The following is a 23,002-nucleotide window of genomic DNA, read 5'->3' on the forward strand; positions in this document are numbered from 1 at the left end:
AATAATACCCAGGGACTTCTTTCGAGCAACATTTACTAAGGTTAACCTTAACTCCCATTCTTTCACATTACACTAAGGTCACTTTAGACTTAGGTAACCTTAGTGCAATGTTAAACAATGGGAGTTAAGGTCAACCTTAGTAAAGATAGCTTCCTGAAAGTAGACCCAGGTTTATAATCTGAAAGTGTCAATGTTAGGTGAACCTGACCTCTTTTGGGGACAAGTTCCTCCCGTTCCAAATAACATTTATGTATTGATACATTCTAGAATTATAACAACACAACTGACAGCTATAACACAACAGTTACTAGAGGACTCACAAAAATAAACAAAAGCCGAAACATTAACAGAATGTTTCTCTGTGTCCCCCCAGAAAGAATATGGGGGAACGGAAGGAACTCTCTCCGTATTTTGGTGAGGGGGAGTAGACATATGTCTTGTGTTCGTAATTTACAGTTAGAATCTAAACAATATTCCATGGCGTGGAAACATTTAAAGTGACGAATGGGAAGATACGGTTGACGGAGCAAACAGATTAGATCAGCACAGTGAATCCCGTAATGACTTAAATGTTGTGTTGCCTCAGTAGCAACTTCGTGCTGTACTTACTACTTTCACAGTTTCCAGGACAACCTGATTTGTATCCAACCGGAAGTAGCTGATGCCATCTAGTGGAAGAATCAAAGCGAGGCTAGGACGCAGGATTAGGGGCGAGTTCAGATTGTAGGCCACTTGAATGACCCCGGCATCTTGAAATGTACCTACGCCAAAGAAGAGTACGAAGCTGTGAGTCAAAACTTTCACACAATTATGCACATATTTATTAGAGTCAAAATATTAATTTCTTCAATAAAGGGTAAACAACTTAATGTGACATACATGCCCAGATATAAGCCTCAGTTAATATCAGCTGTTACGAGTGTGTATTTTCTGTTTGTTTTGTTATTATTTAAGTAATAATTATTATTGGGCACAACGTTTAGTGCTTTGAATAATAATTATGATGGGTCACATTTCGTATAATAGATGGTCAGCATTTTTTAGGATTCTGGCAGCGGGTGTTCCGGAAATTATCTGCCCTTGGTTTCTATTTGCTGACTTCCGGGATTATTCGAGGGCATTCTACATTGTTGGTGATGGTCGTATGTGCCCGAACTTTCGGGAAATGAGTGAATATATAAAGGCTAGTTGCCGTGTTGAGACGGACATTCACTGGAGTTTACATCACCAACAAATCCGTCAACGCTTGAATCAACATTAGCCGCTGTCAGACCACTCGCTGTGTTACATTCTGCATAACTGTTTCTCTCTCACACTAAGACTTTGGTGAGTTTGCAATAGTATATTCTGTGACCCATTGCCTTAGATTTTGTCTCATTTGTATTGAATTTGAAATCAGTATTGTGAAATTGACTTGTGACTTTGAATAACTTGCTCCCTTTGCCAAATAATACAAAATTTGAAAGTTTTTTTACTTGTCTTCGTTTTGTTTTGCTGGTTCACGGGGGGTTTCTTACATCGTTTGTCACGGTAAATTCTTAACAGTGACAACATTTTAAAGATTCACTCCGACGCTTAAATCAGTGAGTTTAGTTTCACGCCGCACACAGCAATATTCCAGCTGCATGGCGGCGGTCTGTAAATAATCGAGTCTGGACCAGACAAGTGATCAACAACATTAACACCAATCTGCGAACTGAAAACCGACGACTTGTGCCAACCAAGTCAGCAATCCTGACCAGCTGTGAACAGCTGTGAATCGGCTGTGAACAGCTTACCGAAGATATCGCATAAGTTTGACTAACAAACGCGAGGCAATTCGTAAATGTTCAAGCAACGTGGTGAAACACAGGGCACGTGCATGGTACTGACAGGGCAGATGCATGGTACTGAGAGGGCAGGTACATGGTACTGACAGGGCTGGTACATGGTACTGACAGGACTGGTGCATGATTAAGGATCATGGTCTAGATTTTCGAAGCGTTCTTAGCGCTAAGATATTCGTAAGTCAATGTTATTATATGGCACTTACGCCTATTTTAGCTCTAAGAGAGCTTCGAAAATCTTGGCCCATGACCATTGTAAATCATGTATTCGAACAAACAATAATCGGATCATGGTTCGACTAGGGTACATAACTCTGCAAGTCGAACGGTCTTCTTGTAAACTATTGCAGCTAATTCTGGTTCATTGTGTGACTAAAGCTGTAAAAACTATAATGACTTGCTTTCACATTGCTCAACAACATATTCTGTGCGCCAAGCTGATAAACGCAATTATAATCTTAAAAACAATTGAATCTTACACACAATTTAACCTTGAGATTTGTTTCTTAACTTCAATCTACCTGTATAAGGCATAACTGCGTAAGTAAACTCGTGGTCCCCAATATCACATTTGGGGTCGGGGACTGTAGGTGATCTCAAACTGGAAAAGAAGGAGGATATATACATTCATCTATGTCAGACGTTTACTCATCACAACCAGGTGAGTGAGAAAAAATAACGTCACCTCGGCAATATTTCAACACTTACTATATAGTGAGAGGATTTACGTACACAATACATGTCGTTAAACAGACAGTCATCGAGGGATGTAAAATAAGTAGAACATCACAAAAAGAGTGAGCGAGACCAGTTTTTCGCAGCTGTTAGTAAATCCCAGCAAAATTACGACGGGAGATCAAATCAAAATAAAAGAGTTAAAACTACGTAGCTTATATCTTTAACAGCAGAAGACTACTTTGGATAATGTGAGGCGAACATGGGCTATTAATCGTCGTGACAACGAAGGTATGGGTTCGATTCCCCACATGATAATCACTCACATATCTTTATCAATATGGCAAACTATGGCCACCAGCAAAACAATGACATTGTCGTTAATTGGAAATTCAGGAATGTGGAATGTTTGGTAATATGTTAAGACAATTTGAGATAGATATCATCAGGGATTCGAGCCACGTGAAATTTAGCGTTAGGGTAAAGTTGCTACTGAGATGTGATCATTGATGACCAGGCCTGGGTTCGATTCTGACTATTTAGGTTTTGCCAGGTATCGTGGCAGTTGTTTGACGCCACTTTCAACAGTTCGCGAACATCTTACTATTCTTATTGAAGTAAGAATTGATGAACTGACGAGATTATGATGATTATGATGATGACGACGATGATGAAGATATAATGATACCGATGACGTTAGCTATGATGATGATGATGATGATGATGATGATGATGTATCCTGCTTACTTACAGCGAAAGCCGGAGTGTTCCACCGACGCACGAGTAGCCATATTTGCAGTCATTGAGAAGCGCTACCCCACGGCCATGTTCAGAGATGTCAGCCCATTTGTGTCCGGACACCTGTGGGTATTACGTCACGTCATTATCGACACGCACGTACGTAACGTCTTTGGGATCCATTCAGAAGTTGGTGCAGTAAGGAAGGAAAACAATTTATAGATGATGAGCTTTATGACGGGGCTTGCTTCAAAACGGTGTATGAATCTACCACGAAACTTCGATCTCACTGACATAAAAATGTTCCTCATTAAAATTAATTGCTATCCTTTCCAAACACGTGTGTGCTTGGAATTCGTCCTTACTCAATAGAGCAAATTCATCAGAGTTAAGAGTATTTGGCTGGTTCCATCCCAAATCTTGGGATGCTTGTCTTTAGAGGTGGCTATCGGGATCGGGTGGTCAAGACCTGATGACTTGGTTGTCACATGTCATCCGTTCCAAGATTGATGCTCATGGTGTTGATCACAGGATTGTTTGTATAGACTCGATTGTTTACAGACCGCCACCATATAGCTGGAATATTGTTCTGTGCGAGGTAAAACTAAACTCACTCACTCACTCACTCCTGCCGTCAGGGTGTTGTGTATCATTTGGTGCTATACACTGTACAATACATGCTGTAATAAAAAACTAAACTCACTCACTCACTCACTCTTGGCCGTCAAGGTGTTGTGTATCATTTGGTGCCATACATTGTACAAAACATGCTTCAACAAAACTAAACTCACTCACTCACTCTTGGCCGTCAGGGTGTTGTGTATCATTTGGTGCCATACATTGTACAAAACATGCTTCAACAAAACTAAACTCACTCACTCACCCCTTGCCGTCAGGGTGTTTTGTATCACTTGATGCTATACATTGTACAATACATGCGTCAACAAAACTAAACTCACTTGCTCAAACACTCCTTGCCGTCTGGGTGTTGTGTATCACTTGGTGCTATACATTGTACGTAACATGCTTCAACAAAACTAAACTCACTCACTCACTCACTCACTCACTCACTCACTCGCTCGCTCACTCAGTCTAGGCCGTCAGGGGGGTGTCTAAGGATTTTGCATGGAAAGGTTATACGTGTGGGATAAAATCTCGTGGAATTAACAAGCAACGTTCATAGGATTATCCCTGTCAAATTTACCAGGATCATTTGTGTACTTAAATGGAACATCTGCGGAATTGACATATAACCGCGACATATAAGACGTTTATGGAATCAAAGGGCAAGCATGTCGGGGATCACTTATGTAAAACATCTGCGGAATTGACATATAACCGCGACATATAAGACGTTTATGGAATCAAAGGGCAAGCATGTCGGGGATCACTTATGTAAAACATCTGCGGAATTGACATATAACCGCGACATATAAGACGTTTATGGAATCAAAGGGCAAGTATGTCGGGGATCACTTATGTAAAACATCTGCGGAATTGACATATAACCGCGACATATAAGACGTTTATGGAATCAAAGGGCAAGTATGTCGGGGATCACTTATGTAAAACATCTGCGGAATTGACATATAACCGCGACATATAAGACGTTTATGGAATCAAAGGGCAAGTATGTCGGGGATCACTTATGTAAAACATCTGCGGAATTGACATATAACCGCGACATATAAGACGTTTATGGAATCAAAGGGCAAGTATGTCGGGGATCACTTATGTAAAACATCTGCGGAATTGACATGTATGTAATTAACTTGAAACATGTGCTGGTTTACCAAATAGCACCAATTTCACCAAGAGAAACACTCATCTGTAAGCAGTAGTATAATCCGTGTTGTCAGCAATAACATAAACATGACAAAATAGCCGCCATGTTCAGTGTTAAAACCATACCTCGTACTTGGCAGAGTCCCAGGACGTGTTGTAGTGAGTGGGTCTCTGAATGTGGCCAAACTGGATCTCGTACGTAGCCTGCGATGACGTGATGCTGGTGGGGAACTCCACTTTCAGGAACTTGTGGCACTCGTGCCAGCTCACCTGGGGCAGTGGTACCCGATAGTAAATCATACAAAGTGCAAAGTACAAAGTGTCCACATGACGTGAACATCTTCAAAAACGCATAAACTTTCCAAGGATAGATTAGACAGACAGACATTTTATTCAGAATATAGGCAAAAGGCACACAATAAATTGTATTTTAGAAGTGAAACAACCGCACAAAAAAGTGACTGGTTTATGTATTAATAAATGCAGCTCTAGTCAACCAAGTCAGCAAGTCTGACCACCCGCTTCCGTTAGTCGCCTCTTACGACAAAAATATTCGCCTTTTATGGCAACAATGGGTTGCTGAAGGCCTATTCTAACCCGGACCATCACGGGTCCTGTCAGTCACTGATGTGCTATCGCATCATCCCACCTCTATACCTAACCCAAAATTGCTACAGCTGAACTTTGCAAGAAGAGATTGTAATTAGACACAAGTAGTTAATTCGGGGTAGCTCTCTACATGCATTAATGATTTGGTGAGCAAATTTATGTGAAAGGTTATAAATAGTGACAGACCATGAATGTTTGAGAGTATCAGAAATCTGAACTTCTGAAGAAGTAAAGTTACAAAGGCACTTGGGTACTGAGAAAGTGTAAACTCATATAAAACATGCATACATTTCAACACTTTCTAAAGTGCATTGGTATTGAAAGCTTTCGATCGTGGAAGGCGAGTCGTGTACATTTATTAGAGGATTATACTAAGTCCATTGTCTTAAACACCATTGTCAGACTTCCAGTGTTGAGAGAAAGCAGCAGTGACTGAGTTGGTAAGTCGGTAGAATAGGTACAAGACTATGAGAGAGTGGGCTGGAATCTCGGATAAGACTCAACTCAACAGTACTAGAATATGTCCCTCTCGTACAGAGAAAGTGTAGTCCCAATTGTACAATCGTAACATATAAAGGAGTGCACTTACGAAAATAAAACGTTCCATAGATGTAAAGGCATGTCAATGAATACACATAAAAAAAATGTATAATTATTTCCGGAGGCGGATCCGGAAAAGGGGGGCTGCGTACCACCCGGATCCCCACCACCTTCCCTATTCAAAACTCCTGGATCCGCCCATGAGTAGGTATTCCTCTGATTTCAAAAATAGACTTGGCATATGAACTCTCTCACCTGGGTGTGAAATTTGATGCAAGGAGACTCTGTATCTAGGATGATGGATTGCTTCACGTGACTGGTCTCACTGACTTGTACACACACCTGATCAAAACACACACGTATCACTTTAATATACTGTAATCTCTAACTAAACAAAAATGAGCACTGGTTGCTGAAGATCTTCTACCCCGGATCTACACGGGTCCAGATAACGACGAAAAGTTCACATATGACATCAACATTCATGCACAACAGACAGTAGTGTTTCCATCGGCTAAATATTGAGTGAGTTTAGTTTTACGCCGCAATAAGCAATATTCAAGCTATATAGCGGCGGTCTGTAAATAGTCTTCTCTGGACCAGACAATCCAGTGACCAACAACATGAGCATCGATCTATGCAATTGGGAACCGATGACATGCGTCAACCAGGTCAGCGAGTCTGACCACCCGATCCCGTTTTTACGACAAGCATAGTCGCCTTTTATGGCAAGCATGGGTTGCTGAAGGCCTATTCTACCCTGGGACCTTTACGGGCCCCAACGGTTAAATAAGTGAGTATGTGACTTCTATGACGCTGGAGTGAGTGAGTGACTTTAGTTTTAAGCAATTAGCTCTTAGCAATATTCCAGCAACATCACGGCCGGGGACACCAGAAATGGGATTCACACCTTGTGTCTATGTGGGGAATCGAACTCGAGTCATAGAACGAGCGATTGCTTTACCCACCAGACTATCCCGCCGCACCTTTGTGTCACTTGAAGAGTGAGTGGGCATGGTTTTACGCTGCGTTTAACAATATTCCAGCGATAGGGCACACCGGAGTCGCTTGAGGAAATAACCCACACATATCATGGTTCATAAATGGTGATTTCCCATTTTTGGAATACTGGGATTAAAGACCTAAAGTAGCCTTATTTGTATATTGACAAAGGCATCATAATGAGTTATTTTTTATTTGTATCGTTAATAAATTTGCATTTGACAGTTACTCTTACCTCCACGACCACACGAACAGGTCCATTTTTAACCACGGTGGCTGGTTTCACGACATCGTTAACAATCCGTCTAAAATTGACAACATAGTTATGTTCCATTCGCTGTCATTGTGACAACTGGGATTAATAAAACTGATCGTGAATATTTGCACACATGTGACGGATGTACATACATACTGGGTTAAAGGAATTGTCACTGACAGACAAACGATGTACTGTGACGGACGTGAGTGAGTGAGGGTAGTTTACGCCGCACTCAGCAGTATTCAAGCTATATAGCGGCGGTCTGTAAATAATCTAATCTGGACCAGACAATCCAGTGACCAACAACATGAGCATCGATCTGCGAAACTGGGAACCGATGACATGTCAGCGAGCCTGATCACGTGATCCCGTTAGTCGCCTCTTACGACAAGCATAGTCGCCAATTATGGCAAGCATGGGTTGCTGAAGGCCTATTCTACCCGGTGTTCCTGGGATTTGTAACACACCTGTTTAATCTATATACGAATATCATTAGCGGAAGGCAGTATCCACACCGGTATACTAGAATGAATATAGTTTACCGCTTTTAGCAATGTTCCAGCCTTATCAAGACTCGGACACCAGAACTAGGGGCGTAGGAACAGTTGGAACTTGGGGGCTTGACCATGGAATATGTGTTCCAAGTTGTCTGGAAACTTGCTTAATTCTTAGAAAACACACTTCACCCCAACTGAAAAGTTGTGACTGAATGTTTCTTGAAGACTCCGGGAGGTTTACGGTCATATAATTCGGTCATCACTTTAAAGTAGCAAGCTGCTTTCTGTTATACATATCTGCAGCAGCAATCTGAGTTGGAAAATCTGATAAAGAGCTCTAATTATTTTTTTTCGATGATTGTTCGTTAGTAATGTAGCAATTATCTATTGTGAGATTCCAACCAATTCTCAACACTAATAAATGTTATGTAAACCAAGATTATGCTGCATTACTTATTTATTTCAGGAAGTAAGAATAACACTATGTTTGTGCAGTAGATATGTTACTAAGCACCAGAATACCCGGAAGTGACGAGCGGAAGTGACGAGCGGAAGCGACTACCTCAACACCCCTAACACATCGTTGTAAGGGAGCAGTTGTTTGTGTACATATTACCAGTTCCATGAAACCTAAAAAGCAAAGGCATGGTGTCTGCAAACCCTGAATCAAAATTAAATTCTGGATTAAAACACACGATGATGGCATTGTCTGACATTCCTGAATGCGCGGCTTTGTACACCTTAGATGGCCCTCCGAATAAACACCCCAAACCCGCACTGTGACTGCACAGTCCCCGTGTACCTTGTCTGCAGGCTGAAATCAAACGAATCCCAAGCATCTAAGTTTAGAGGGAAATCGTCATATATCACGAGTTGGTTGCCATGGTGAGGACCTTTCAGGTAGTTTCTGAAAAAATAAATACAAATAGACTTGCACGTGTTGTGACCACGGTAAATCACTAAGTTACAATTGTATTAAGTGAAAAATAACTGTAGGCACTAAGTGAAATAAAACGCTATGACATTAAATTTGATAAAACGGCATCCCACTAAATGCAACAAAACGGTATACCGTTAAGTTAAATATGACGCTATACCACTAATGTAAATCTGACAGCACATCGGTACACCAATAAGAAACATAATGGCACACAACTAAGAAATATAGCGGTACACAACCAAGTTAAATAAAACGGTACACCACTAAGTTAAAAAACAACGGTACACTACTAACTTAAATATAACGGAACATCACTAACTTAAATATAACGGTACACCACTAATATAAATATAACGGTGCACCAGTAAGTTAAATAAAACAGTACACCAGTAACTTCAATAGCACTGTATGCCACTAAGTTAAATACAACCGTACACCACTAATTTAAATATAAAGGTACACAACTAATTTAAATATAACGGAACACTAGTAAGTCAAATATAACGGTAAACCAGTAAGTTTAACATAACGGAACACCACTAAGTTAAATACAATGGTACACCACTAATTTAAATATAAAGGTACACCACTAAGTTAGATATAACGGAATACTAGTAAGTTAAATACAACGGTACACCACTAAGTTAAATATAACGGAACACCACCAAGTTAAATACAACCGTAAACCAGTAAGTTAAATACAACGCTACACCGCTAATTTAAATATAATGGAACACCACTAAGTTAAATACAACGGTAAACCATTAAGTTAAATATAACGGAACACCACTAAGTTAAATATATCGGTACACCACTAAGTTAAATATATCGGTACACCACTGAGCTGAATATAAGGGTACTCCACTAAGTTGAATATATCGGTACACCAGTAAGTTAAATATAATGGTACACTACTACGTTAAATATAACGGTACACTACTAAGTTAAATAAAACGGTACACTACTTAGTTAAATACAACGGTAAACCACTAAGTTAAATATACGGCACACCACTAAGGTCCGACAATATTTTCAATGACGAGTGGGCTTCATATAAGAGCATTTCGGACAAGTCACAGTCAGTTATGTCCACGTGGAAGGAACTCACGAAGACGTGCTTCTAACTAGGGATAATAAACTACCAAAGAACGCAGTGGTGATATGAGTCATATTAGATATTAAAAACAGTTTCTTCAGTAGCGGACTTGTGTACATACATTACAGAAACATGAACTTACTTTACGGTTCCCGGCTTCCACAGACCCACCAGTCGGCCATGCGTGTCAACAGCAGCGGACACGAGATGGTTACTCAAGTGGATGAGGCCATCCTAAAATGTTAAAGCTATGTTTGACAACTGTCTGCACTAGATAATCCAGTGACTGACAGCATCAGCACCCATATATGCAATTTGAATGTGATGACACATGTCAACCAAGACCACTTGTTCATCTTAGTCGACTCTAACTACAAGCATTTGGTCGAATTGTGAAGCAGATTGAATCAGCATTTTTCCGGCCTCATGATCTATGGATCCAACCAGGTTGTTCCATCAAATACTACCACGAACGAATTTCGGAGCCTTTGGATGTTTTATGTGGAACATTCTACTGAATGTTCCAATACAGTTATTCTTGAAAAATGTGTCTAATTACAGCGTTCGAAATATTATCTTCCTGCCCGACCACCCTGACACGTTATTTTCAACAAGGTTTGCTGGATTCTCAAAGTCACCTGCCGTAGGTCGATTTAGTTATATGGAAATATTCATCACATTTCAGGATAATAAAACATGATAAAATAACATGACTCAAACATTAAACACAGATTTGAAATAACAGTACTTTTCCTACATTATTTTAATTATGCCAAGTAAATTAGTATTTTTGTGGGCAGGTAAGTGTTCGTCGGGGTTGGCATGTTTTAATTCTAAACAGCTATGAGATCTAGCTGTAATTTGGGGACTTTCATACCCTGCTACTTATGCCGCCCTAACTGACGCAAATCGTGTTCGTGCAAATCGTAATCAATTATCGCAAAAGAAAATTATCATGGATGGTTCCCGTGTTCTGGGTCTCAAACGTGCAATATCATTGAGGAAACTTCTTCAGCAACAGTCTACTTTCATTCTATATATCAAAATAGACTACTGTCAAAACGTTATACTGCCCTCTAGAACAAAGAAAGGACCGATTATTAATACCAGGGATATGTTACGATATGTTTTTATGCATTCATTTAGCAAATAACCAAGGTCGCCTAACCTTTCTAAATAACATGTATGTCTCACCTTCCCTAGTGTTGCAGTTGCAGGATGTGTTGCCTCGCACAACTCTAGATTGCTTAGCCCACAACCCGGCGCTTGTACAAGACCTGAAAATGTACAAGCTATAGACATGGATGTATTCAGTGTTCGCGCACGCGCAGAAACCAACAGTTTCCACGCAAAGATTTAAAAAGAACACTCAAAAATTATTCTACGTGCGTGTTTTAGGCGCATAGATTCTGATAAAAAAGTACCTTATAGCCACAACATACAGAAACAATAACACATTTTAAATGATTCGGGATTTTAAAAATCTAACAGTCTGTGTACATAATGATATGCGACTTGACAGTTATTTGCACATGTTGTAACATAACATGCATCGTTTACATTCTCTCATAGTCAAATTAAATGTAGCATGGGGCAGTGGCCTCCAAGACAAGGTATCAAGATGGACCGAATATGTGACCAAACATGATTATTTCACCTGCCCCTCCTTACGAATCTTTAACAACTACACATCGTACCTCACACATAAACGTCGTTTTCTGATTAGCAAAGCGCTCAAGTTTCATGTTCAATGTACTCCACCTACAAGCGAGGTACATTGCAATGTACGAATTTAGCGAATACAAATCGATAAAAGGGAGATAACTCTAAAAGTGTTTTTCTCGTATCGTTTGGAAAACCTAGCGATGGTTTCAAGAAAGATTTGCTCCACATTCCAATCAATAAATTTTGACAAAACTTTCAAATGTAGTCCCTGTGAATATTAGGAAGGGGAATTACATGGCGGCGACTTTACTAAAACAATGCCTGTGGGAAAAACTACAAGACGCAAAATTCGAATCGTTTGACTCAGACAGGTTGGCTGAAGTGTACGATCGAATACCCAGGCTTCAGACAGTTAAAATGCTACATTGAGTGTTCGGTAAGAAATTACGTTGTTCAGTGATCGCTCGGGACCAGTGGGTTGATGTTGACCAGTGAACAACGTATACTGTACTACTGATTGACAAGTCTTAGATGAGCAATGACCTGACCTCAACTTGCATACAAAGGAACGCCTTCCAGAACATTTCATTTGAAACAAGAGGGAAACAGGTTGTCGTCTAAATATTGAAACGTTCGGTTTCCTCGTGCGAATGTGTTTTGATTGTTAGATCACAGAAGCGATAGTTCAAGAGTTCAAGCCTCCGTCATCACGTATTGCACGTGCTTCATCGTCGATCTACCTCGAGCAGCCAAATGTATTCGTCTGCATTCCCTGCACCGCCTCATTGGCATAAACACGTTCTCCGCGCAGACTCGTCATATACAATACGTGTCAAGCAGTACCTCTTCACATTCAATGAACGTTCCTGACATTGTTTTTTTCCTAACAGTAGGTAGAATATGACTTATAGAGATCTAACACTCATTCGTTACCAAAGCTGTTGCCATGTTGATCTGCCTGTAGATTCTTCCCAGTTGAACATTCCGCCGGAACCTTCACCACCTCTTTCCGTGACCACGACAACGAATTAACAATGGTAATGCCACCATATCCAGGAGTACCATTCTGACAATGTCACAAACAAGTATTTATGAGTACGTATGGACAGTCGTCACGTTATTCATACTGTGCGGGAGATTGTAATCTAAAGACATAAAGAGTCGCTGTGGAGTATAATACCCCAACAGCATTTATTATTTTTTGTATACGTTATTTTAAGTATATCAAACTGTTTTCACTACATCATGACAGTTTTAGGTCGCACTCAGCAATATTCAAGCTATATGGCGGCGGTCTGTAAATAATCGAGTCTGGACCAGACAACCCAGCGATCAATAACATGAGCATCGATCTGGGCAGCGAGGGCCGTAATGACAAGCATACTCGCCGTCTGTTTCCAGCAATGGTTACTGATGACCTACTCTACTCTGGACCTTCATGGGTCACATCGTGAGAGTATATAAAACACGAAGTGTATATGTAGCTTCTAGAGTCAATTATTAACCGTGCTTAGTTTATTAACATCTGTGTATATCACGCCGGTAATTCATACTGTGAAGCCACCAAATACCCATGATTTTGAATTGAAAAATCATGTTTTGTTGTGTTTTGGCCTTTGGCCTAGACAAAAATATGGAACTCTCTTTAACCTGTGTTATTACCGTCCGCTATGATATTAAAACAGAAGAAACTGTTTAATGTTTTCATAATGCAGTTGTGGAGCCCACATCTACACTGTTGTGTGTAATGTTTGAAGTGGGTCATATCAAGTGACATTTCCTAGTAATTGTACACAAGAGGCAGCCGCGAAAAGGGATAAGTCCTGGATTCTGTACACGTTATTGGAATAACGTCAGTTGAGAAGCATCACTACGCTGTTTCATCCAATTAATGTTGTACGCAGTTTATATTAGTCTTACCTTTAGAGATTCTGGCAAGCCGTTTGTCTGTGGTAGATCTGAATAGACACATAGAAAAAAGAATATTGAAGTGTCTGCATTAGCTTATCACCAGTCTTATATTATATATTACAGTGAGTGAGTGAGTTTAGTTTTATGCCGCACTCAGCAATGTTCCAGCTATATGGCGGAGGTCTGTAAATAACCTAGTCTGGACCAGACAATCCAGTGGTCAGCACCCGATCACACGATCCCGTCAGTCGCCTCTCACGACAAGCATAATCGGCTTTTATGGCAAGCACGGGTTGGTGAAGGCCTATTCTACGCCGGGACCATCACGGGTCATATATTATAGCGATATCACGGTGTGCCAGCTTGATGTTGCTAGAAACGTCTGAAACAATTACATTGATGTATAGACGCAGCATTCTGAAGTAAAGAGCTGTGCTGACTAACTATAAAAGGACACCAGGATAAAGCAGACATAAACATATCATTGGTTCCTATTACACCCAAGGGACACAACTCTTCACATCGACTGGTGCCGATAAAAATATCAAAGAAATCTGATATGTTTAATTGAATATTGGATATTCAGGATGGGAAAAGGGCCGAAAATACCAACGTTGTATAGATGCTGACATAGTCTTTTGGTAATTACTGGTAACGTCGTCAAACACCTGCGTGACTTCATTTCACAGGAGGCAATGACTATGGAGAACCCCATGGTGGTGACCTCATTTTTACGACTACATTGAGCGGTCCTCACGGCCATGGATGTATTTTTAGATGAGGTGCATAGCAACCATACAGACTGGTCAACTAGCTGAAATAAAACACGACAATCTTCATTTAGAGTACCACTTTAAGTCAACGCTTCCGGAAGGTATCATTCACAGCGAGGGTCAGCTGATTTTGTACGTGGAGTAAGACGCAGAGCAATACCGTGGACACAACTGCAATGCCTATCCAACAAAGACGGTGTTATTAAATGGATGAAAATCAAAGTGCTTGCTGCCGTTCAATTACCGCGAAACATATCCACATATCACATAGGATATATGTTGAATAACCAAGCCTCCCATCAACCCGGACAACACTGGACAGCTATTTGGGTGCAAGATTCGCAATACACAGAATTTATTGACACTTTCGGAAGGAAACCTGAGTATTATCAAAGTGCATTCTACACGTTTCTACAACGGAATGGTGCATCTTTCCAACATAATACACGGATACTACAAAGTAAAAACAGTAAAACCTGTGGACTGTATGCTTTGCTTCATTTAAGGTTTAGCAGCACAGAGAAGACTTGCCTGTAGGCAAAAATCATGTGGTTCAGGGACTATGAGACAGACTACACGACAACTGCGAGCAGTTTTGCCTCCACACACGCGGTGGGCGAGCTGTCTAAGGCGTCAGGCTACTACTAATACAGCGAGCATGGAGGTGCCGGGATCTAGCCCACCTGTGACTGGGAGTGGAAATCCTTGGCGTCAACTATGTGTGCAGTCTCTTTCAGTGTTGTCACAGTCCCCAGTGTGCAGTACACATCCCTGTGCACTCTAAAGAACCCACGAATTCGTTGGTAGATGACCAGATGGTGGCCACACAAATACGTGCCAACACCTACTTGAGGGTACAGTAAAGTGCAGTAAACATGGACAAAGTACTGTGACTATCTGTCCCAGTCCACCCAGCTGTGAATGGGTACCTCGTAAGGATTGGAAAGCCACATTAGCCTGGTAGGCTGCAAGAGTTGTATGGTCCCAGGGAGTTCATATTGAAAATACTATGGGCCGCTGTGGTGGACATCCAGTGATCGAGAGAAAAACAAAGCGCCCTTGAGCAGATGAACCAACTGGATATCGGCGCTACAGAAATATCTAGAAATGTAGTATAATTGAGCATTGTGGGTCACCACATGTTTAAATGCAGACCAGCATTGCTTTAAGTCGAACTCGTTGAAACTCGTAATTGTATAGCAATCCCGTCTAGTTAGTGTAGCGCGGGCCAGTACGGAAGCATAATAGGGCCACAGTGATTTTTTTTATGTGTCACTATCTCCTACGTGGGACAAACTATCTCCTACGTAGAACATACCAACTGCCACCTAGTACTTTACATATCCTTTTAAAGGTTCGGATTATGAATTGTGATTATTAAATTGAGAAATGTTTGGTTAGTTATGCAGGACTTTAGATAGTAGAAATGCACGTCAATGCATATTTATGACAATAAAGAATTGTGTTACTACACAGTGTTAGTGTTAGTGTTTGTGTGTGTGTGTGTTTGTGTGTGTGTGTGTGCGTGCGTGTTACGCTTGGGTGACGTGGACCTTGATCTAATTGCAGTTATGGATATTCTCTCTCTCACACACGGATACACACACGCACTCACGCACGCACACACAGAGGAGGGAGGGGGTGGGGGTGGTAGGGGCGACGTTTCCGATATGAAATTCTCGTTATGACACGTCCTCCGAAAGGTTTGCTTGTCTTCATATGAGGCTAGGTTGGATCAGATATAACGCTCGTTTGTTGACGCGACTTGGATGGAAAATTGTTGAATGCGGCGTATAGCAATACGGAATTAAAAAAAAAACCGCAAAATGTAAAAACGCATTATAGTTGTTTGTATAAGTATAAGAACATATGTACGCATAGATTGCCACAGATAGACACGTCAGTGCACGCAGATTATGACTAATGTGCAATCGGTCCAACACATGAAACTAATATGCAACTAGTATACTACCCATCACAAGTCTACACTCACTTAAAACACACACTATATGTTATATATGTACATGGTTACAACGAAGATGAATTTCTCCACCAGCTTGGGGAAAAAGCTGCAAATCGTATGCAGATTAATTGCGTGAGGATGATTCATCAAACTACTGAAAAGTATGTGCAAATATCGTACATGTAAACTGCAGCGTTTTGGTAAAGTTTTGATAAGAATTTGCTATTTTTCACCGAGTTTAATCACTTGCTGAACGCATGACAACAATCGTATCACCGTTACGAATTTTATTATACATCGGTTCATGCGTAACCAGTCCCTTAGACAGTATGGAATATTTTACAAAATCTAGTTTAGAACAGTTGATCGAAGTATGCGGCAATATTTACACTAGTGAGCCTAAACTTTTGATGGATAGTATAGTTGAACACAGGAGTCTAATGGTGAAGGAAACCGTAGACTCTTAGAGTAAGTGAAAAATATGATAGTAAACCCCAAAGGTAAATTTAACACATTACTGTAGACTCAAAACGTAAATGAAACACATCGCGGTAAACACTAAAACAGTGACTGAAACAGTCATAAAGGAAATGGTTTCAGTGTCTGGGGGAACTAAGTTGACCATTTCAGAATAATGTATATGAACATATATCGAGTACCTCCAATAGGAGATAGTCCTACGTAGGAGATAGTATCATTATTTTTCATTATAGAATCTCCTACGTAGGAGATATTAAGTCCTACGTAGTAAGTTCTACGTAGGTGATGATACGAAGTACTAAGTCCTACGTAGGAGATATGTCCTACTAAGCAGTATGTCCTACGTAGAATATGACATAACTCCTATGTAGGAGATATTAAGTCCTACGTATGAGATAATGAGAATAAAAAATATTTTCACCGTGGCCCTAATTCCGAATCAACGGTTTGTGATAAAACTTATTAGAGACTTGTGCAGTCTACCCAAAACGTGATGGCGCTAATTTGTGGCAGTGAATGACAGATACATAGTTGTGTATTTTCATCTCATGTGCGTTGGTAACTGATTCATTCCAGACAACCACAAACATATGAGACTTGAGTGTGACATGTCAACACCATCCTTAAATTCGCACCCCTACAATGGTAGGGGTGCCTGCACTGGTTTAGTATGGAATTTGAAACAGACATATGTTGGCGGGATGCCATAACGATACGGAATGTTACCATGGCGTAGCGGTAAGTCATTTTGATTCGTTTGAACAGGTAGTGTGGCAAATGTGTCCAAACAAATGCACGGCAGGAAGGAAAAATACTGTGGGACCCTGAGAGTTAGAGGGGATATCATATGACACCTTCTTTGAGTGGCATTTTAGAAGTTGGGGAGTACAAGATTGACAAACTTTATGGACAATAAGATGTTATCCAAAACGTTTGTCAATCTTACATGACACCTTGACTAAGAGTCTGCCATGCCGCACGCGCACTTCGAGAATTTCCCACAGAAACGGTGACTGAGTATGGAAAATGTGAAGACAAGTCAAGGCATTGCTGTCAGCAGGGGTTCAAATGGAAACCGGATGAAACTGGTTTGTAGGCCAGAAGTATGGATACTTGCTGATTGGTCCAAGTGAATGGCGTGATGTGTGATGCTGGTTCCCACGGGGCCACCACCATGGTGTTCAGTGGAATAAGGTCACGCAGGTGTTCGATGGCGTGATGCCGGTTTCCCACGGGTCTGCGGTCATTGAACCCTTAGTCGGCGTGAGTCACACCAGATGTGTCATCCCACAGGGTCCGCGATCATTCTCCACGCGAGTCACCCCGAACTCGTTTTCCACGGGCCCCGTTGGGTCAACAAGGTCATTGCCTTCTGTGAAAATGATGTCATACCTCTAGAACATTCTAAGCCTAATGAGATCACGTAGGTGTTTGATGACGTCACAAAATAGACTATTTCAACACTAATGCAACACAGCAGGAAATATTGCATGTGACTTTACACTGAAACCAAAAACCTTTACAAAGCAACATTCACAAAATGTTCTCAAACAATTTTGTTGGTTCAAAGTTAACTAAATCTTCGAACACAAATGAGAACAAAGAGATAGTCTAAGTAAAAGAAATACAGCAGGTGCATTTAGATTTGGGAACCGATAACAAGTGTCAACCATGTCTGTGAGATTAACTAGCCGATCCCGTTAGTCGCCTCTTAGGACAAGCATAGTCACTTGTTATAGCAGAAGGCCCATGTTTAATCATATGTACCGAAATCTGGTCTCCGTATAACTAAAAGCGTTTCGAAAATGGGGGTCAAATTATTATTACAATAATATTTCTTCCTCCCCTGGCTTTATAACTGCTATGACGATGGTTATCTTAAACACACCAGACAGTAGTTACCGTTTGTTTCTCCGAGGTGAGAGTCCCCGCTGCAGCTTTCACCCTCTATCTGCAGACAGCCATTGAGCCCCGAGTGCAGGTGCACTTGTTTCTGTCTCAGTGAATCACAGTCCTACACGTACATCGATATATATCAACGATTATTTGCAACACATACGAAGGTGGTTCTTCTTCCCCTGATCAATTTAATGCTAATGACTCCCTTGGTCATGCATATGTAGAGCAGCGTAGGTCAAGCTGAACAACCTGTCCATCGGCCATACTATTCTTTTCACCTATTCATGGCCAACTTCAGAGAAAGGAGTGAGTGAGTTTAATTTATGCCGCACTCGGCAATATTCCAGCTATATGGTGGTGGTCTGCGAAATATTCCAGCCTGGACCAGACAACCCAGTGATCAACAACATGAGCATCGACCTGCGCAATTGGGAACCGATGACATGTATCAACCAAGTCAGCGAGCCTGACCACCCGATCTCGTTAGTCGCCCTTTATGACAAGAACGGGTAGCTGAAGGCCTATTCTACACTGGACCTCCACGGTCGGATCGGCAGAAATTTATTAACAGGGATACAACATTCGTAGAAATTGTTCACAAATTGGGTACTTACAAACTGAGAAAAGGGTATTGTCGAAATAAAACACATGATCATGACTTTATCACGTGTTTTATTATTCCTATCAAAAACTACCGGGTGTCCTTAAACGGTGCTCAACGGTACCAACAATCACAAATACATCCAAAGGCATGTAAATTAGTTTTGTTCAGAAAACAAGTCACCATCTGTTAATTAGGATATCATAAAACGCACTGAGAACAAAACTGGGGGTTCACATGACAGCAAAAGTTCCTTATTTTCATCGCAAGCTCTGATACACAAGCCTTTAAAGATCCAAGAAAAAATAAAGGAACAATATCGCTTTCATGTGGTTCTTTTCTTCCCCCACTATACAATGTACATATGAAGAGTTACTTACCTTCATTAGATGGGTGAGTGCACTCTGACAAAGAGATTCTGCCACTCGCTCTATTTCTAAAAATTACGATAACATCCTGTGAGATCCCATGTGACCATTATGAGTGAGTAAGTGAGTGAGTGAGTATACTCGCACTCAGCAATATTCCAGCTATATGGCAGTGGTCTGTAAATAATCGACCAGACAATCCAGTGATCAACAACATGAGCATCGATCCGCGCAATTGGAAAACCGATTGCATGTGTCAACTAAGTCAGCGACCTGACCACCTGATCGCTTCCGTCGCCTCTTACGACAAGCATGGTCTTCACCTCTTATGACAAGCATGGGTTACTGATGGCCTATATTCTAGCCCGGGACGTTTAAGGGTCGATCATTTTGAGAGTATTTACATGCGGTGTAGTTACGACAACGAAATGTGGGTTCGGGCCTCTTTCACAAATTTTCAAGTGAAATCAAGGTGAGTGACACCAGAAATGGGTTTCATGCATTGTACCCATGTGATGAAGAGAGACCCGACCTGGAGAACAAACACTTTAGCTAGCAGGCCATCCACCGCCCCTGTAGGTGTACAAAATAAGTTGTTCACTGGTCACGAGGGGCCCATGTTTGTGAACATAAACAAACCTCGCGGGTACATGAACTCATGGACCCCGAGGGACCAGTGACCGTATTTATCTTACCGAACACCTGAATTTTAATTTTGAACTGTTTGAAGCACTTCTGTTCGATGCGAGACGAATCGTCGTTTTGCAGACGACACAAGGAAAAAAATTAGAGTTGTCCCCCTTCTATCCATTTTCAATCGAAAAACATCTGTAATTTCCGTGCTTCATGCGTGATTCAATGTTTTTCGAGACAAAAAAAGTACTACCATGAAGCACCAAAGAAGTTCGGAATTCCCAGAGGTGCACATTGAAAATAATACATCGCCTGTAAGCGGGGTACATTGACAATAATAGAAGAGCGCTTAGTCAATCAGAAAGCGACATTCATGTGTGAGGTAAGATAAAGATCGTGATAGGCTGGATTTACACTACAACCGTTTTTGGATGCGATGTATCATGCGTTGCGTACAAAAAACGCACATCATGTAATTTCATTTATTGCAATACACTACGACAGACTTTTCAATGCGTTGCGTTGCGTCGCGTCGCGTCGCGTCGCGTCGCGTCGCGTTGGAAATACGTGCTGCACCTATTTTTGACGCAACGCAAGGGAAATTGCATGGGAATTCCTATCGATGACGTCATATTTTGCACGAGCAACAAGGACTTTCCCGAAGACCCACGTGGATGAAAAAATGAGGTGAGTGATTATCACGCATTTTGGAGTGCTTCGTTGATATCAAGTAACAGTTTATACTCAACCACTGCCATTCTTGAACAATATATATAACAGAAGTAATATTTTGCATATGTACGTTTCTGTGTATGAATTCTGATTTATGTTCTATAAGCATGGCTACAAGAAAGACAAGGGGGGTAATCGACACAGAACGGCTCATTCAGCTGGTAGAAGAAAATCCCACTTTGTATGCAGTGATTAAATAGAAAGCAGCCAGTTGGAATATATTTTGGTACAAATCGTAGGCGTTAGGCAAAGCGATTTCGCATGTAGTGTGAATGAACAATCGCCGTTCATAACTCAAAGCAACGCAATACAACGCGACACATGAGAAAAAACGGTCGTAGTGCAAACCCAGCCTTAGACAGACTTTTCAATGCGTTGCGTTGCGTCGCGTCGCGTTGGAAATAGGTGCTGCACCTATTTTTGACGCAACGTAGGGGAAATCGCATGGGAATTCCTATCGATGACGTCATATTTTGCACGAGCAACAGGGATTTTCCCGAAGACCCACGTGGATGAAAAATTGAGGTGAGTGATTACACAATGTGATCACACGCCTAATACATTTTTAATGTTTCGTTAATGATGATTATGTTTTAAAACAGCATCGAGATATGATGCTAAGTCTTAAAGTTCAACGATAAAAAGAACAAATGCAGTGATTAAATAGAAAGCAACCAGTTGGAATATATTTTGGTACAAATCGCAGGCGTTGGGCAAAGCGATTTCGCATGTAGTGTGAATGAACAATCGCCGTTCATAACTCAAAGCAACGCAATACAACGCGACACATGAAAAAAAAAAACGGTCGTAGTGTAAACCCAGCCTGACGTGTGTATGTGATACGCATATGCGTAATGCGATGTACTTACCGTCATGATGAGCATGGAAATCCTTGTAGACCTAGAAAAACAATCAAAGAACGCAGTTGCAAAAGAAAAGCTACAATAAGTACATAATATCGATTCGTCCTAAATATATTGTTTCCTGTTAACATGTTACATTTGTTTAATGCAAGAAGGTATCAGGTGAAACGTTTAGTAATACAGCTGTTTATAAAATCCAAGCCATGCTTTGGTTATTAGCTAAAAATTAAAACAAACAATTAAAAGCGGCACTTTCTCATCAACTGTCATCAAATCGGTTTACCGTCTGAGATGTTTGCTAACGTGACGTATTGCGGTACGGGAAGCGCATACAGGATAGTGTTGTGTGGTGTAAATTTAGATGTCAGAGGTCACTGGTTCCAAGACACTTTCCTGAGGTATCTATGGTGATTTATGTCAGGTAAAATGGATGAGTGAGTGAATTTAGTTTTACGCCGCACTCTGTGGCGGCGTTCTGTACAGTTGGGAACCCATGACATGTCTCAACCAAGTCAACGATCATGGTAGTCGCCTCTTACAACAAGCATAGACAATCCAGTGATCAACAACATTAGCATCTTTCTCCGCTACTTGAATGACCCCGGCATCTTGTGTACGTAGACCAAACAAGAGTACGCAGCTGTGAGTCAAAGCTTTCACACAATTACGCACATATTTATTAGATTCAAAATATTAATTTCTTCAATAAAGGGTAAACAACTTAATGCGACATACATGCCTAGATTTAAGCCTCAGTTAAGTTAATACCACTTTTAAAGATCCATTCTGACGCATAAATCAGTGAGCTTTAACACGCACTCAGCAATATTCCAGCCATATGGCGGCGGTCTGGTAATAATCACGTCTGGACCAGACAGTCCAGTGATCAACAACATTAGCATCCTTCTGCGCATCTGGGAACTGATGACGTGTCAACCAAGTCAGCGAACCTAACCACCCGATCCTGATATTACGACAAGTGTGTATAGGAAGTAGGTTATCGCTGAAACAACCTACAAACTTGGCGGGTTGTTTGATTTCCCTTGAAAAATAAGGGCCCAAATGTTTCTTGAAAAGTAGTTGTATTATAACTTACAGCACCAAGCGTATCTTCCACAGTATTTTTTCATAATAAATATCACGACTT

The 23,002-nt window shown here is 41.0% G+C and overlaps 1 protein-coding gene across 5 annotated transcripts in view; it reads right to left on the bottom strand.

The window, feature by feature from the left end:
- LOC137288277 (alpha-mannosidase 2C1-like) overlaps window positions 1-23,002 on the bottom strand; it is a 50,972-nt gene that overhangs the window by 2,180 nt on the left and 25,790 nt on the right. For all 5 annotated transcript variants that reach the window (XM_067820755.1, XM_067820754.1, XM_067820756.1 and 2 more), the window contains 14 exons: window positions 21,862-21,892; window positions 19,640-19,695; window positions 18,662-18,773; window positions 13,553-13,590; window positions 12,566-12,698; window positions 11,162-11,244; window positions 10,110-10,201; window positions 8,734-8,838; window positions 7,411-7,480; window positions 6,429-6,515; window positions 5,151-5,294; window positions 3,253-3,362; window positions 2,348-2,427; window positions 610-761 (listed from right to left, as the gene is read on the bottom strand). In XM_067820755.1, the coding sequence (XP_067676856.1) occupies window positions 610-761; window positions 2,348-2,427; window positions 3,253-3,362; window positions 5,151-5,294; window positions 6,429-6,515; window positions 7,411-7,480; window positions 8,734-8,838; window positions 10,110-10,201; window positions 11,162-11,244; window positions 12,566-12,698; window positions 13,553-13,590; window positions 18,662-18,773; window positions 19,640-19,695; window positions 21,862-21,892 (1,293 nt within the window). The remainder of the gene's footprint in view (window positions 1-609; window positions 762-2,347; window positions 2,428-3,252; window positions 3,363-5,150; window positions 5,295-6,428; window positions 6,516-7,410; window positions 7,481-8,733; window positions 8,839-10,109; window positions 10,202-11,161; window positions 11,245-12,565; window positions 12,699-13,552; window positions 13,591-18,661; window positions 18,774-19,639; window positions 19,696-21,861; window positions 21,893-23,002) is intronic.

The sequence above is a fragment of the Haliotis asinina genome, chromosome 6, assembly GCF_037392515.1.
Source record: "Haliotis asinina isolate JCU_RB_2024 chromosome 6, JCU_Hal_asi_v2, whole genome shotgun sequence".
Lineage (NCBI taxonomy): Eukaryota > Metazoa > Mollusca > Gastropoda > Lepetellida > Haliotidae > Haliotis > Haliotis asinina.